The 15,477-nt window shown below is 52.2% G+C and overlaps 2 protein-coding genes across 5 annotated transcripts; one reads left to right on the forward strand and one right to left on the reverse strand.

The window, feature by feature from the left end:
• Positions 1–241: 241 nt before the first annotated feature.
• LOC107325413 (scaffold attachment factor B1-like) lies at positions 242–11,629 on the forward strand. 3 transcript variants are annotated; one of them, XM_015886240.2, is made up of 21 exons: positions 243–564; positions 838–925; positions 1,417–1,481; positions 1,567–1,845; positions 2,246–2,308; positions 2,533–2,560; positions 3,467–3,965; positions 4,398–4,447; positions 4,759–4,859; positions 5,395–5,544; positions 5,642–5,742; positions 6,642–6,781; positions 7,115–7,203; positions 7,717–7,853; positions 8,392–8,682; positions 9,162–9,299; positions 9,711–9,750; positions 10,046–10,167; positions 10,650–10,762; positions 10,967–11,033; positions 11,234–11,629. In XM_015886240.2, exons 1-21 carry the CDS (start codon positions 376–378, stop codon positions 11,358–11,360), a joined length of 2,877 nt encoding a protein of 958 aa, XP_015741726.1. In that variant the 5' UTR covers positions 243–375; the 3' UTR covers positions 11,361–11,629. The 3 variants fall into 3 exon arrangements, 2 of the variants coding, with proteins under 2 accessions (XP_015741727.1, XP_015741726.1); XM_015886241.2 differs by lacking the exon at positions 5,642–5,742 and having other exon boundaries at positions 242–564; positions 5,395–5,585; XR_001559673.2 differs by lacking the exon at positions 10,650–10,762 and having other exon boundaries at positions 245–564.
• On the reverse strand, positions 11,395–15,147 carry MPND (MPN domain containing). 2 transcript variants are annotated; one of them, XM_015886243.2, is made up of 13 exons: positions 15,084–15,147; positions 14,571–14,791; positions 14,039–14,266; positions 13,584–13,731; positions 13,293–13,377; positions 13,119–13,215; positions 12,974–13,046; positions 12,826–12,902; positions 12,585–12,744; positions 12,448–12,518; positions 12,271–12,360; positions 12,057–12,149; positions 11,395–11,980 (listed from the first exon to the last, which is right to left on the reverse strand). In XM_015886243.2, the coding sequence occupies exons 1-13, from the start codon at positions 15,088–15,090 to the stop codon at positions 11,894–11,896; spliced, it is 1,437 nt and encodes a 478-aa protein (XP_015741729.1). In that variant the 5' UTR covers positions 15,091–15,147; the 3' UTR covers positions 11,395–11,893. The 2 variants fall into 2 exon arrangements, with proteins under 2 accessions (XP_015741729.1, XP_015741728.1); XM_015886242.2 differs by having other exon boundaries at positions 12,585–12,753.
• Between the last annotated feature and the right edge of the window lie 330 nt (positions 15,148–15,477).

Below are 15,477 nucleotides of genomic sequence, written 5' to 3' on the forward strand. Positions count from 1 at the left end.
GGTGAGGCCTACACAACGCACTGCGCATGCGTGTCTAGCGAGGGGGTGATGTCTTTGCTGCGCATGCGCGGCGAGGCCTACACATCGCAGTGCGCATGCGTGGCGAGGACTACACATCGCACTGCGCACGCGTGTCGAGCGAGAGGGTGGTGTCTTTGCTGCGCATGCGCGGCGAGGCCTACACATCGCGCTGCGCATCCGTGTCTAGCGTGTTTGTGTTGTGTTTGCTGCGCATGCGCGGTGCTGCTCAGTCTCCGCCGTGGGCTCCGCGCGTGCGCGCTGCGCTCCCTCGTCTCCCTCAGCGCTACCGCCACCATTTTGTGTTGTGACCGCCATCGTTTGCACCCCGTCGTTTTGAATCGAAACAACGGCCCCATGGCGGACGGTCACTCAGCGGCCGGGCAGGGTGAATACGTGTCACTGAGCGGCTGCGGGACGCCTGGATCCGAGCCTGAAACGAGGCGGTTGAGTGAACTGCGGGTGATCGATCTGCGGGCAGAGCTGAAGCGGCGCAGTCTGGACAGCGCGGGGAATAAGAGCGTCCTGAGCGAGAGGCTGAGGAGGGTGAGCGGGACCGGGGGTCACGTGGTGCGGCCGGGGGGGGAAAATGGCGCCAAAGCGGCGCTGAGGTGACAGGGGGCCGCCATGATGGAACCCCGGCACAAATGGGGCTGATTGGGATGTGAGGGTTGAGGTGGATCATAAGGTTGGGCTTGATGGTCTAGGAGGGCTGTTCCAGCCTCAGGACCACATCTGTGCTGTTCTGAACGCCTCCCCGGTGCAGCCTAAAGCTCTGCCAACTCTCAGTTCCTATCTCTGCCTTGTTCCCCCCCACAGGCCATAGAGGAGGAAGGGGGGAATCCTGACGAAATACCCGTGATCTCTGAGAACACAATCAAGAGAACTCCAAAAAGAAGCAGCAAAGGTACAGGGGAGTTTAGTGAGGATTTCTACCCCTCTTCTCATTGGGTTTTCTAAAAGTTATCATCCATTTACCAGAATCTCGCTATTTTTTTCCCCCTCCGTTTGCTTTTCCTTCTGGAAAAGTGCTCAGTTTAATTGTGGTGCTGCTGCTGAACGTTTTGTAGTCACAGATCTGGATAACGATAGTATTCCTTCCTTCTGTCACCTCCTAAGATCCAACCTAAACCTTCCCTGTCTCATTTTAAAACCATTCCCCCTCATCCTATCACTGTTCTCTAATTCTACTCAGTCAGATGTAAGGGGTGCACGGTGGTGCTCAAAACCCATGTCAGTGCTGTTTTACTGGTATAGAAAGCATAACAACACTTGGTTTTGGAAAATGAGGGGGAAGTGGATAGCCAAGTAGCATAGAATTACCTGTAGTGATGAAAGTATGTAACTTAAAAGGTTAAATATATATATATTTCACATTCTAACAAACAATGCTCTTAGGACGTAGACCAGACGAAGAGGGAGCTGAAGACAACGGCCTGGAAGAAGATTCTGGAGATGGACAGGTATACAGAGCTGTGTTGGAAGTGAAGACATAACAGTGTTGTTTCTAAGCTACAGTGACTTATATATATGTTTTTCCTTTTACAGGAGGATATTGAAGCAAGTTTGGATACCTTGCAAGATATTGACATGATGGATATCAGTGTGTTAGATGAAGCTGAAATAGACAACGGCAATGCTGTAGATTGCGGAGAGGATTACAGTGCTGATCACATTCTTGACTCGCTGTCTGATAGTAAAGAAAACACTGATGCAGACATGAAAGAACATCCCGGTCAGCCTGCAGACTACAATGTAGGGAACCTGGAGGCATCCCCACAATATTCAGACGTGAAGGAAGAATCAAGAGAAATACCAGTAATGATGGTATGCATCTCTTATGTGTGTGGAATCGTGTTTTTTTGTTGTTACATGTCTGTTTTGTTTTGCTTCTCAGATTCAGAAGTGAAACAGTAGCTAAGAAGTAGTTGGGGCCATTGGTGTTCTACTGCTTCTTTTCATAATTGCTTTTTATTCCTTTACGTAATAGCATTTTTGATTTTCAATGCTTTGATGTGTTTTTGTATGCATCAGAGGGATATATGTGTCGTATGTAGTCTGGGAAGCAATATGTTTTGAAGTGCGTTGCTTTATACATCCATTCTCATCTTTGTGTGACATCAGTTGCCAGTGAAAGTCATTTCCAGCCTTGGATTTCTCACCCAGCTTTCACTTATAGTACCATTACTTGATGGATAACGAGGTGTTTGTTCTGCAATTTCTCCAGGTGGAGGCTGAAGATGTCGGAAACAGTTTTGATGCTGCTTCGTCTGAATTAATTGAAATAAAGGTAAATCGTGACCTGTTCTTTACAAGTGAAAAGCTCTGATATGTGTCATATAATCTGGAAACCCTGAAAAGTAACATAAAATCTTGTGAGAAATCTATTTAAAATGCAGCAGTTTCAAACCTGAGATCAGGAGAAGCTCAGCTGGGGACCAGGGTGTGCTCCGTGCTGGAGGACACCTTGGCCTATTATGGAGAACTGATATTTCTCTTCCCCCTTCCCCACAGGAAATCGAAGAGCTGCCTTTGGAGCCAGGTACTGTTTTAAAAAAAATTAAACCAAACCAAATCCAGGGCTTTGAAACAGTTAAATTCTTCATTGAATCTTTTTTGTATCCCTGTTTCCTTTTAAATACGTTACTGTAGTGTACGTTATTATGATGGAGAATCCAGGTCGTGCAGGGTCATAGAGATTGGAAACCCAGTCATATCACCAGATCTGTGGATGAGTACTGTTTGGAAACGTGTATTTAACGTGACAAAATAGTTCTGTAGAACTATGAAGGAGTTAAAGAGTGAGCCTTAAAGACACAAAGGTTCTGAACCTAAAACAGATCTTGTGATATCACGCTGTACCCTAGTTCTGTGAGTATGAATACAGGAGTGCAGGGCATAGGAAGCTGTGGGACAGAGCAGAAGGTGGACAAGAATGGCTGGACTTCGAAAGGAGGAATACAGTGCTGTCACGGGAACATCCTACAGATCATGGTTGGTTTCTGGACTGCAAACGCACCCAACTGCTGTCAAAGAAGCCCAGGTTTCATGTTGGACTGTCTGCTAAAAGAACGCCCCAGGAAGCTGGAAATTGAACTCTCAGTGCTTTGCTATGTTGAGCATCTTGGACTGTGGAAGTCAAGTAACTAGAGAAGAAACAGAGCGGAACGATTCCACAAAGAGGATCAAGGATGAGCCAGAAGGTTTTCTGTTAAATCTGGGGGGGCATTTTTCTTCCCTGTTAACGTGTGAGGGCTGATGCAGTAGCGTGTCAGAGTGCAGTGAGCGTAGGACTTGTAACACTGTGTACACTAGGGTTTTCCAATCTCTGTGTAGCTTAGCCGTTCTCTTGGTGTTAGTGTGGCAGCCATGCCAGTTCCACGTTTGTGATTGCTGTATTTCCCTGGTGATTAAACCTTGTGCCATTCTATTCCTGTTAAATCCGTAGAAAATGAGAAAATACTCGACATTTTGGGGGAAACTTGTAAATCTGAGCTCCTTAACGAAGAAGCGTGTGAAGCGGAGCAGCCAGATGCACAGGAAGCAAGTAACGTGGTGCCAGGCAAGAGGCTAGCAGAGGAAGAGGACGCTCTTGCTGCCGCTCAGTCGGAGGAAGATGCTTTAGATTTGGACAGCAAGTCGGCACAAGCTATGGCAAGGAAGGAGGCAAAGCGTTTAGTTGTAGCAAAAGGGGAGACAAGTGAACAGACAATAGAGGAAGAGAAGCTGGACTCTGCCTCTGTAGGAGTAGAGAGCGTAAGCGATGAGAGTAGCAAGCGCTGCCAAGGCCTGGAAGCCTCTAGTGGGGAAACAGCGGAGAGAGGCGCAGGTGCGGAAGGCAAAGCTAGCAAAGAAGATGCCAAGAAAGCAGAAGACAAAGCTAATTCAGAGGAATCCCCCGCTACTAAAGAGTCCTCAGCCAGTGAGGGCGGTGATCAGAAAAAGAGGTTTGTTTTTTCTCCGTTCTAGACCAGATGCTATCTTTTGTCACGGGTCGTTAAGCGATGCCAATAAGCCGTTTCCTCCAATTGGCCACCGCGCCTGCTGAAATTGTAGCCTATTGCTAAAGAATGGGTTTGATTTCTCCTTGTGCACAATTGTTGTTGTTTTTGTTTTTAAACGCAGAGGGTTTGATTTCTTTCCTTCCTCAACCTTCAAAGGTTGTTTTCTTAATTTACTCTAATTTCTGTCATCTGCAGAACAGCATTAATTGTCTTCTTAAGTACACAAGTCCCATATTTCCAGTCACTCTTCCAAAAATTTGCAGTGGTTCCTTTTATTTCAGAAATAATTTGTACTGGTAGGTATGGAATTCTAGTGTGCAATCTAAACTTACTTTGTCTTCTGCTTGGTTGAATAACGTGTTGTTTTGCCTTTAGCCCTGTGGAGGAGGACAGAGATACAAAGCAAGCCTCCAAAGATGAGAAAGGTATGCTGTTTTCCTTCAAGGAATATGAATGTAATCTGAAAAAAGTCTGTTTTAACACTTAATGCTTTGATGTTCTCTTCAAAGTGATTAACGTGTAAGGAGGCCCGTGTGTAGGTGAGAACTCACCAAGGCTATTCAAATGTAGAGTTCAAAAGTGAATTGTTGGAGGCTGCGGTTTATCTGCTGGTTTTAAGTGGAAATGGTTTGGATGGGGTGAAATTAACATTGTGGTGAAATAGGCTTAAGCAAGAGGAGAGAAAGTGGAGCTGTCAATGGTTTGTTTTGATGTGTGGCTGTTTCCCTTCCCTCAGGCCGTGCTGGCAGTGGTTCTGGAAGGAATCTGTGGGTCAGCGGCCTCTCATCCTCTACGAGAGCGACAGACTTGAAGAATCTCTTCAGCAAATATGGGAAGGTGCGTTGTGGGTGTGCGTCCTGGCAGACAGTTACTGTGTTTCATGGGGTGACCTACAACTCAGCCTCTACTTTTTCTACTGACAGTGTGTACTAAGTGTTGAACTTCATCAAATCAGTCCCACAACTCTGGGCAGCCTGGTGTGCTGATTGGTGACCCTGCTAATAGCAGGGGTTGAAATGAGTTGATCACTGTGGTCCTTTTTAACCCAGGCCATTCTGTGGTCTCTTCCAAACCATCTCAGGATTCTGGGATATTTAGTGAAGTCAAGCTTAGCTGAGGCACCTGTAGAGCACTGTGGACCCAGCAGTGTTTGCACCAGGTTAGAATAGTATCCCATCCTTTACTGCCTCTGAGATGAGCTTGGTACTGCTGTGTTAAGGTGCCAGTGAAGCATTGTATGCCAGGAATGTTTCCTCTGCATTAAAACTGAGTATGCACTGCTATCGCCAGTAAACAGAGCTGCTCGCATGGTTGGTTAGGGTTAGTTTGCCCTTGTTTCTACAAACACAGAATGTCTTCTTTTCCCCTGCAGGTGGTTGGTGCCAAAGTGGTGACAAACGCTCGCAGTCCCGGCGCGCGCTGCTACGGCTTTGTGACCATGTCCACGTCTGAAGAAGCCACCAAATGTATCAATCACCTCCACAGGACAGAGCTGCACGGGAAGATGATTTCTGTGGAAAAGGTCGGCGGTAGCGCTCACGTGACAGGATGTTGGCACGAAAGGTGGAATTTTAATGCCTGTGTTTTATTGTTAAAAACGCTTCTTGCTGAAATTCTAGGCCAAAAATGAACCAGCTGGGAAAAAGCCTTCAGACAGAAAGGAAGGCGAAGCACGGAAGGAAAAAGACAGGCACCATTCTGCAGATTCCAAATCTGAGAAGTAAAGTGTTTTGTGTGTTCTTTTTTTAATGTTTATTTTCCTGTATTTAAAGCCCACTCATTTGAAACACAGCCACTGATAAAAGGGGACAGTAATTGCAGTAAGTCATGATCTGCTGCTTGCTGCATCTGGAGTGAGAGTCATACTGGAAAAACAGCCAGAAATGCATCTTAATGGGCTCTCTGTTACAAAGCAGGGGAGCTTTAGTGTTCTGTGACAAAACACACCAGCTGTGTTGAGATAATGCCACATCAACCAGTATTTTTTCAATCAAAATTTTGTCCTCTCATCTGGCTTTGGTTTGTTCTGCTCTACGGTGGTTGGATTAAATGGTCTTAGAATCGTTAAGGCTGCAGTGACCACTATGACTGAACTGACAAATCTTCCTGGTTTCCTGTCTGTTTTCTGATAGACCAAATGATGAGTAAGCAGTGTTCCCATACTTTGTTTTTCACGTGGCCTTTTCCTTTTGAAAGGGGCATTTTGCTTTACTACCTCATAAAGTAACCAGATATCTGGTGAAAGAACTGCAGGTTGAACTCCTCACATCAGATGCAGAAGTATTTGTGACAGCTTCTCTTGTAGTGGAGCTCAGCCTGCAGCTGGGTGAGCCCCTTCTCCCTGTGCAATGCATGAACTTAATTGCAGCGGAGAGGATTTGTATTTCTAGCATTCACTCTCCAGATATTGAGAAGGGTCATCTGTAGTTTCTCACTTTGGGGCAGCCTTAGTTCAGTGTTATTTGCTGCTCTGCAGCATGTGCACACGTACAGCCTGGCACACTGTCAGTGCTTGGCAGCATGGAAGTGGTGTTTGCAATGCTTTTTTGCTTTGACTCTTTTCAGTGGTAACTCAGCACTTTTTTTCAAGCCTTCTATTAACACAGAGTTTGCCTGCAGGTCTGTTGGTGTTAAAAAGGAGGAGAAGGCTGACAAAAAAGACGATGCAAAGAAATCAGAGAAAGATTCAAAGGATGAGAAGGAAGGGAAAGAGAAAGAGGAGCAGAAGGCCTCCGATCGATCCAGGGCGAGCAAATCAGGTGTGTTCACAAGTGCACTCCTTGTAAAGTGTTGATGCAGTATGAGCAGCTGTGAAGAAGTTTGTAGTTCATCAGCTGTGGCAACAGTGTGTGTCTGCAGACATAAACACAGACTGAAGTTTGCTTTCTTGTAACCTCCATCTCTGCTAGAGAGTGCTTCACTGAGATGGCAGGATGGATTCAGTGCCCTCTCCCCCAACTTGCATGTGGTTGACAGGCTGTTTAGGTTGTGGATACGTTCTTGCACCAGTCATCTAAGCATCTTGATGGTTTAAAATCCTCACAAGATTTTTGAACATCTGGAGTATTTATTCTTGTGCCTTTCCTTTCTAGCAAGTCGAGGAACTGAGAGGACAGTGGTAATGGATAAATCTAAAGGAGAACCCGTTATTAGTGTGAAAACATCTGCTTCCAAAGAGAGGGTAAGTACGACTCTGTGGACACTTCTCTGTAAAAGCAGCTGTGAATAACCTTACCTGTCTTGTGGATGCAGGGTTTTTTGCCTGTGTGTGGGGAGCAGTTGACCTTTAGTGGTATTTTAGGAAGCATTGAGGCATTAATTGTGCCGTGAAGGTAAATGCTGGTGCCTCACCTCACAGTCAGTGCTGCTGTAGCTGAGGAAGTAGAAATGTAATCTGACAGTGGTGTTAAGATGATCCATTTCGAGTGTGGTGCCCGGTGACCTTTACAGTGCTGTATCATTTACCACCAGCACAAGGCAGGTCATATGTCTCTAATATTTATATGCACTCACACTGACTGGAAGGTCTAGCCAAAGTCTGGGTGCTTCTCCCTGACTTCTCTGTAATTCCCACGTTGTTCACCTCTGGGAGGCTGTGAGTGTTCTGAGTCGACACAAAGTGTGTGTTTTGCCGGGGAATTGTGGCTGGAAGTGCTCTGTGTTCAGCTAAACGTATTGCTTTGATTTGACTCAGAGCACAAAGAGCCAGGACCGCAAATCTGAGAGCAAAGAGAAGCAGGATATCTTATCGTTTGATAAAATCAAAGAGCAGCGCGAGCGCGAGAGGCAGCGACAGAGAGAGCGGGAGATCAGGGAGACGGAGCGGCGCCGGTGAGTGCTGGGAGCACTGCTCTGTGTGTTCAAACTGGGTTCTGTGTGGGCCCTTCCGCATTGCTAGCTCAGGTCACTATGATACTGAGCTGCTGTGAAGGCCTGTTGTACTGAAACTGGTCATCTCTCAGCCTGTGCTTCTGAGGAGGCTGTTGACTCCCAGCTCACATGTTCTGCTCAGTCAGAATTGAGCTTTCCTAATGTTTGTGTTCTGCCTGGAGGTTTTTAAAGACCTCTGAAACGCTTCCTTTATCAGAGCTCTGTGTTAGGACACTCCATGCTCTAACAAAACTTTCTCAGCCCAACTTAGAGCAGGAATTGCCTTACTGGCATAGGGTGCTTAACTTTGCTTAACTTCCTTTGGACTCCTATTAAGTGGCTCTGGTTTGGTTGAGGAGAGACTGTTTATATTTAATCATGTAGTGAGAAGAATGTAATTTGTGTTTTGAAAGGTGAACTAACAGAAGCACCCAAGATGATCAGTAAAGCCTCAACTGGAGATAATTGTGTGAAAAACAAATGTCTTGTTTCCAATTAGAGAGAGAGAAAGGCGAGAACGAGAGCAGCGCCTTCAGGCCATGCACGAGAGGGATGAAAGGCAGAGGCTGCAGAGAGAGAGGGAGAGACTTGAATTTCAAAGGCAGCGTCTGGACAGAGAGCGCTTGGAGAGGGAGAGATTGGAGAGGGAAAGGATGCACATCGAGCAGGAGAGGAGGAGAGAGCAGGAACGAATCCAGCGGGAGAGGGAAGAGCTGCGGCGTCAGCAGGAGCAGCTGCGCTACGAGCAGGAGCGGCGCTCAGCAATGAGAAGACCCTATGATGATGGCAGGTAACTAACTGCAGTGAGATACCAGGCTCTGGGCACTGTGCTGGAGGTTTAGATTGGAAATGAGGCGGAATTTCTTCATGGAGAGGGTGGTCGGTTTTTGGAATCACTGCCCAGGTGGAGTCCCCATCCCTGTGGGTATTGAGGACATGTGGGAATGGCACTGGGGGATGTGGCTCAGTGATGCACCCGGTGTGTTATGCTGATGGTTGAACTTCATCTTGGAGATCTTCTCCAATTTGGATGGTTCTGGGAATCTAAACTAAAGCAGGGTGCCAGCAGGAGGTGCTTTTTCTCATGTCTGCCCCTGCTGAAGTTCTGCTTTTCATGTGGTGCTGCTGCAGCTGACTCCAGCCCTGAGGTTTTAATTACAGATCAAAAAGAACTGTTAGAATAATGGGATTGAATGTGCTTTGATCTCAAGGTCTCGCTCAAGAAATAAATAAAGGAGATCTGTACAAGGTTGGTTTCCTTTCTTGCAGGCGAGATGATCCATACTGGCCAGAGGCAAAGCGAATGGCCTTGGATGACAGATACCACTCTGAGTTTGTGCGCCAGGACCGCTTCCATGACTTCGACCACAGGGATCGTGGCCGATACCAGGATCACTCCTTGGACAGGTCAGCACAGCACAGAGGTTCTCCTGCCCATACTCTGAAGGAAACTTGGTGTCTTTCTGCTTTACTCGTGATGTGATCAGTGCTGAAAACTAACAACTGAGCCTCGTCTTTTGCATCTGATTTCATGCATCTGTGCAGTCCTGTGTCTGCACCACTCAGTGCATAACGCAGAGCTCTGCTGTGCAGAGGACGGTCCTACAGTTCATCTCAGGGTGGATGGGTGTCTGACGTGTGAATCCATGTCCATTAATCCAAGATGTGGCCATTTCCTGTTGCTTTAACACTTTCCCCACTCCTTCACAGCATTGCTTGCACTGCACAGCGCAGACTTAGAGCCTTCCAATTGCAAAGGTCCACATGCAGCTTATGGATTGTGACTGTTGGTTTAACTGAAACTTGTTTTCCTTGCAGAAGAGAAGGTTCAAGAGGAATACCAGACCGAGACGGGCAGGTGGGTCACATCCACATCATGGCTTCATTTTACACACGTTCCAAAGCAGAAGCAGCAGTGTTACCTGTTCTTAAATGGAACTGCTGCTGGGCTTAAGGCGAGCTGGTGTTCCACCAGTGGGTCCTGAGTGCTGGGAGCTGTGCTGCTAGAAAGAGATGCTGTTGAGGGGAAGGGAAGTGTAGACAGAAAAGCTTTGCACCCACCGAGTGGGGCATGAGCTGTGAAACCAAACTGGTGCTGTTGGGGTGTGAAATGCCTGTGAGCTCACACTGTCACTGTCCTGTTTGCCTTCCAGCATTACCCAGATGAGCGGCACGGAGGCCCCGAGCGCCACGCACGGGAATCCCGCGAGGGTTGGGGCGGTTACGGGTCTGAGCGGAGGATGACCGAAGGGAGAGGGATCCCCCCACAGACCCGGTTAGTGCTCAGTGTTTGAGGGGAGCGTCGTGTTGGTGCATTGTCCTCACAGCGGGTGAACCCTCAGAGGGCGCTGGTAGGAGCTCTGTCACGGTGCCACTCCATTCTCCTTGTGGTTCCTCTTTGAGCATGACGAATTTAAGGGTGAAGGGGGGCTCTGTAAGCAGCTTCCCTTGTACAGATGAGGCTCAGGGCTGTTAGCTGCCTGCAGGAGTAGCACTCATAGTTGGAATCAGGGGCTCAGCAGATGGAGGTAACTGGGGGGAGCTGAGCTGTGCTGGTGGCTTCTGTGCTGCTCAGTGCTCAGGCTGGATGGGTGACGTTGGGTCTGTGCAGGCAGGGGAGCGGTGGTCGGTTGGTTGGTGCACATCTAACCCGCTCTGTTGCACACTAAACACACGGGTCTGTCTGTGAGCGACGCCTCCTGCGCCGACACATCAAAGGGGGGACGCACCTAGAAGATTTTCTTTTATTTTTTTAAGAGATGGACGTGACTGGGGAGATCATGGTCGAAAGTTAGAGGGGCATCAAGATCGATCATGGCAGGGCAGTGTGGCTGGAGGAATGATGGGACGGGATCATGAGAGATGGCAAGGTACACTTGCTGCTTCCCAGTGTGATCGTGGTCTTTCTATCAATTACTGCTGCTGAACTTCTGGTGGTAATTAAAGCCTGCAGACCTTAACAGCATTACTGAGAAAGCAAATCAAGCTCTGGGGACCAGCTGGCTTTCCTGGTAGGACACACCAAGGCCTTTCCCCTCCCCACACCGTTGTTTTCTCTTGTTTCTTGTGCTCAGGTGGTGATCGAGGAGCGCCTGGTCAGCTGGGACCAGGCCATGCGATGCACCGCGGAGGGATGGCAGGGTAAGGAGCCGCCCCCTCGATACACCAGGTCTGAATTAAAGCAGCAACATCCCTCCAAAGGGCAGAGCTGGGCTGTGGGTTCAGCTCAAGCCTGGATTCCCCACTGGGGGGGGATGGGAAACAACCCCAAACCCAAACAGAAGCAGCTGCCCGCAGTGAGATGTGCTGCCCCCCACCAACCTGTCTGCTCTCCTTTGTAGGCGGGGAGGATTCACACAGGGCCCAAACCAGAGCCAGGTGGCGCCGAGTGCTGCAGTGCAGGGGGGGTTTGCAGGCCAGGAGCGGACACACAGAGCGACCGAGCCGCGCTTCGCCCGCCGCTACTGAGAGCGCTTCAATACACAGATTATAGACAAAAATATCTATTTTTAATACAAAACCACGGTGGGGTGGATTTTATTAAGCAGGGTCAGCTCGGATTTGTGATGCCGGGATATAGCAGAACTGCTGCCACGTCGTAGCCAAACTATCGCTCCATCCGTTCAGCCGACTGGGTCCCTCCTTTGTTCCCAACATGTTCTTGGTCAGCGCTGACGTTTCTGTTGGTGAAACATTCCATTTTTCCACAACAATAAAAGCAGTTGATGGCGATCAAACAAACGGCTCCTCGTTCCCGTGCTCCGTGGGGTGACAGCGTGGAATGAATGGAGCTCTGAGGGCAGCTCTGGGCCGGATCCATCTCTGTGTGCAGGAGGTGAGACTGATTCCTCGTCCATTTCCCCCTGTTATGTTACACCAGAACGTTGTGCCCCCAGGAGCCCCCCCAGCCCTGCCCTGTGCCCCCAGCTGCTGCTCTGGCTCCTCCCATGGGCTCCCTGGGCGCAGCAGGCGATGCTGCATCCCTGCAGTGTGGCTCCCACTCAGCTGCTGTGTCTCAGCAGGACGTAGATCTGCTCCAGGATGTGGGTGAAGCTCTGGTCCTTGGGGCTGCGGGAGGCCAGGGAGCCCTGGGGAGGAGAGAACAGAGTAAAACCCAACTGACAGCTCCCGGGAGGAGCTGAGCTCACAAAGCCCCCTGCCCACCTTCAGCTTATCCAGGTACGTCTGGTCCTGGCTCCACAGCTCATGGAACTTCACCAGGTCTGGGGCTCCTTTGTAGAACTCCACCAGCAGGCTCTGGGGATGGGGGCTGGGGTTAAACGCTCCTGCCCTGCTCCTTCCCCGGACCCCCACAGCAAACAAGGACAGAGGAGAGATTGTCCCTAAGGCTGGGCTGGGTTTGGGGGTGAGGACTCACCATCTCCTGCAGGACGTCATTGGTGAGGAAGCCATCCTGGATGTAGGTCACCTCCACCTCCATGGGGATGCCGTAGTCGTTGGGCCGTTGCTGGATGAGACGGGATTAGGGTCACCTATGGGGTCACCCCCCTGGCCCTGCATTGGGACCACCATAAAGGGGATGGGGGCTGCTCACCTCCGGTGGTGGCATCACCCAGAAGGGCGCAATCTTGGACTCCACACCGGGGTTACCAGCATAGTACGGCCCTGGGAGGAGAGGGGGGGGATAATGGGGGGCTGCAGCCCTGTGCCCCCCCAATGCTGGGTGCTTACCGCAGATGAGGGCCAGGCAGGGCTGGAAGCCGTTCCCGCTGCCCTGCAGTTTGAGCTGGTAATCCATCTGTGTGTCGATGTCGTGCAGGGAGGGCAGCGCGGGGCTGAAGGGGTGACTGTGATACCAACCCACCAACGACAGCCCCCGCAGGAACAGGCTCTGGCAGATCTGGGGGTGTGGGTAACATCAGACCCCCCCCATGGCCCCAGATGCTTTGGGGGGCATTGGGGTGTTAATCACCTCCTCCTCCACTGCACCCGCAGCCTCAGCGTCACCCAGGCGGCTCCGACAAGGGAAGGCACGCAGCACCGTCAGCACTGCGGGGATGGGGGGGTTTGATTGTGCCAGGGGCTGTTCCTACCCCCCCAGCCCATTCCCCATTACCCACACTGTGTGTTGGTGTCCCAGCGGCCCCCCAGGTAACCCACCACTTCACTGCGCGTCAGGTGGCTGTGAAAGTCCTAAAGGAAAAGGGGAACGTGCTCAGGAAATCCTAAAAGGATCCTCAGATCCCCCCGGGGCAGGGGACGCACCAGCAGCAGGAGGACGTTACTGGAGATGGCCACGTTGAAGGGCTGGAACTTGTTGATGGCGGCGAAGGGCGTCACCTCCACCAGGGTCTGTGGGTTCCTGCAATGGACGCAGCCCCGCTGCCCCCCGCCCTCCCCACCCCCAGGGCTGACTGGGGTCCTGCTGGGGGTCCCTACCTGGCTGCGTCGCGTGTGCCCAGGGTGCAATAGCGGACGGGCACCCGGGCTTTGATCTCCAGCCTCTTCCCTGGAGGGGTGGGCTCTGTGCAGCACACAGCACCACATCACCAACACTGCATCCCCCTTACCACCCCTGTAACCCCATTACCACCCCTATAACCCCATTACCACCCCTATAACCCCATTACCACCCCTATAACCCCCTTACCACCCCTATAACCCCCTTACCATCACCACTCTCCCCATTGCCACCGCTGCAGCCCCATTGTTACCCCCATTACAGCTCACCCTGCTCTGCACTGCGGCCCGGCAGCTTCTTGCTCTTCTCCTCCATCCTTTTGGGGGCGGCCGGCTCCGCTGTGGGTGCTCGGCCGTCCCCGTTCTCCTCCTCCTCCTCCTCGGGCAGCTCATCCTCCTCACCCTCACTGGGCAGAGCCTGGGGCAGAGCACCACGAGGGGCTGGGGGCCGTGCCCACCCCAGGGACCCTCCTCGGGGCCATCGATGGGAACCCCCTGAGGCTGAAGGGCATCTCCTTGGGGACCTGAGACACCTCTATGGGAACATCCATGGGGACCTTATGCACCTCCATAAGGACACCCCAAAGCAGCTCCTTGGGGATGCCTATGGAGACACCCCAGGCCCTGGGATACCCACAGGGACCCCTGCCCAGTCCCCAGGGCACCTGCTTAGGGACTCCCAGCTCTGTCCATGGTCCCCGTTGGGGACAGTGCTGTGTTCCCACCTCCTCGCTGGGCACATGGGGCTGGTGCCGGCGCAGCCACGCAGCCTTGTACTGGTCCAGCCGCTGCCCCTTGTATCGCACCGAGGCCCATCCGCAGCCCGACTTCTTGGCGGGGTTCACCAGGCGCTTGCAGTGCGTGGCCCAGGCGCTGGGGGAGCCGAACACCTGCCCTGTCTCCTGCCATGTTATGGTCCCATCCGCACCCAGGTCACCCACGAACTTCTTGCCCTGGGAGGAGCGGGGAGGGCTGAGATGGGCTGTGTCCACATCCCCATCCCATTCATGTCCATATCCCCATCCCCATCCATGTCCACCTCCCTGTCCCATCTGTGTCCTGTCCCCATCACCATCGTCCCCATTCATCTCCCAACCTACATCTTCATCCATAGCCCCACTGCCATCTCCCCATCCTCGTCATAGAGCCCTGACCCCATTCATGACCCCATCTCCATGTCCCCATCCATGTCCCCATCACCACACCCCCATCCCCGTCCCCCTCCCTGTCCCATCACCGTGTCCCCGCTACCCTCACCAGGTAGTAGATGGACAGGACCCCCCGTCCCGGCTCCAGGAGCCCATCCCGGAGCAGCACACGCAGAGTGATGCCCCGCCGTGTCAGCACCGCCCCCCGACCCCCCCCCGCTGCCCTGGCCCCGCTCTCAGGCTCCGGCTCAGCCTCATCCAGCCCCGGCTCCAGCTCATCCTCCTCCTCCTCCGCGCACTCATCCCCACTCGGGGACGTGGCCGCCAGCGCTGTGGGGGGGTGAGGACAGAGACGGTGTCACCCCCACCCCAAATGGGGCTTCCCCACCCGTTGGGGGGCGGCGCCTTTGGGTGTCCCCATGCGGGGGGAGACGCAGAGGGCGTCAATGGGTGGAAATGGGGACGGTGGGGTGTGAACATAGAGGGGATGGGAAGGGAGGGGGGGATATGGGGGGATACAGGGGGATATAGGGATACAGGGGGATATGGGGATACCCCCCCACACACACCGTGTCCGTCCCCCCACCCCGCATTGCCCCCCCCCGTTCCGTTCCCCCGTTACCTGCCATGCTCCCACGCCGTGTCCCCCCCCCCGCGTCGTTCCCACGTGACGGGGCGGCCTCGAGAGCTCCCGCCCCCACCCGAGCGGGCGCGGGGGGGCTATGGGGGGGCACCGCACACGGGACCGAGCCGGGATGAATGGGGGGGGGGCAGCACCTGGTGCGGGGCGGACGGAGCTTCACCCCGTGTACCGGATGTTGTGGGGTGGGGGGGGGCATTGGTTGTAGGGTCATTGGTTGTAGGGTCATTGGCTGTAGGGTGCGGGTGCCGGCGGTGCGGGGGGACCCCGCAGCTTTGGCCATGCCCCCCCCGCAGCATTGCTATGAGGGCTGCGTGGAGGGGCGGGGGCTTCAAACCACCCCCTCCAAAAGGGTTTGTCCCCCCCACTAACTTTT

Source organism: Coturnix japonica, chromosome 28, assembly GCF_001577835.2.
Source record: "Coturnix japonica isolate 7356 chromosome 28, Coturnix japonica 2.1, whole genome shotgun sequence".
Taxonomy (NCBI): Eukaryota; Metazoa; Chordata; class Aves; order Galliformes; family Phasianidae; genus Coturnix; species Coturnix japonica.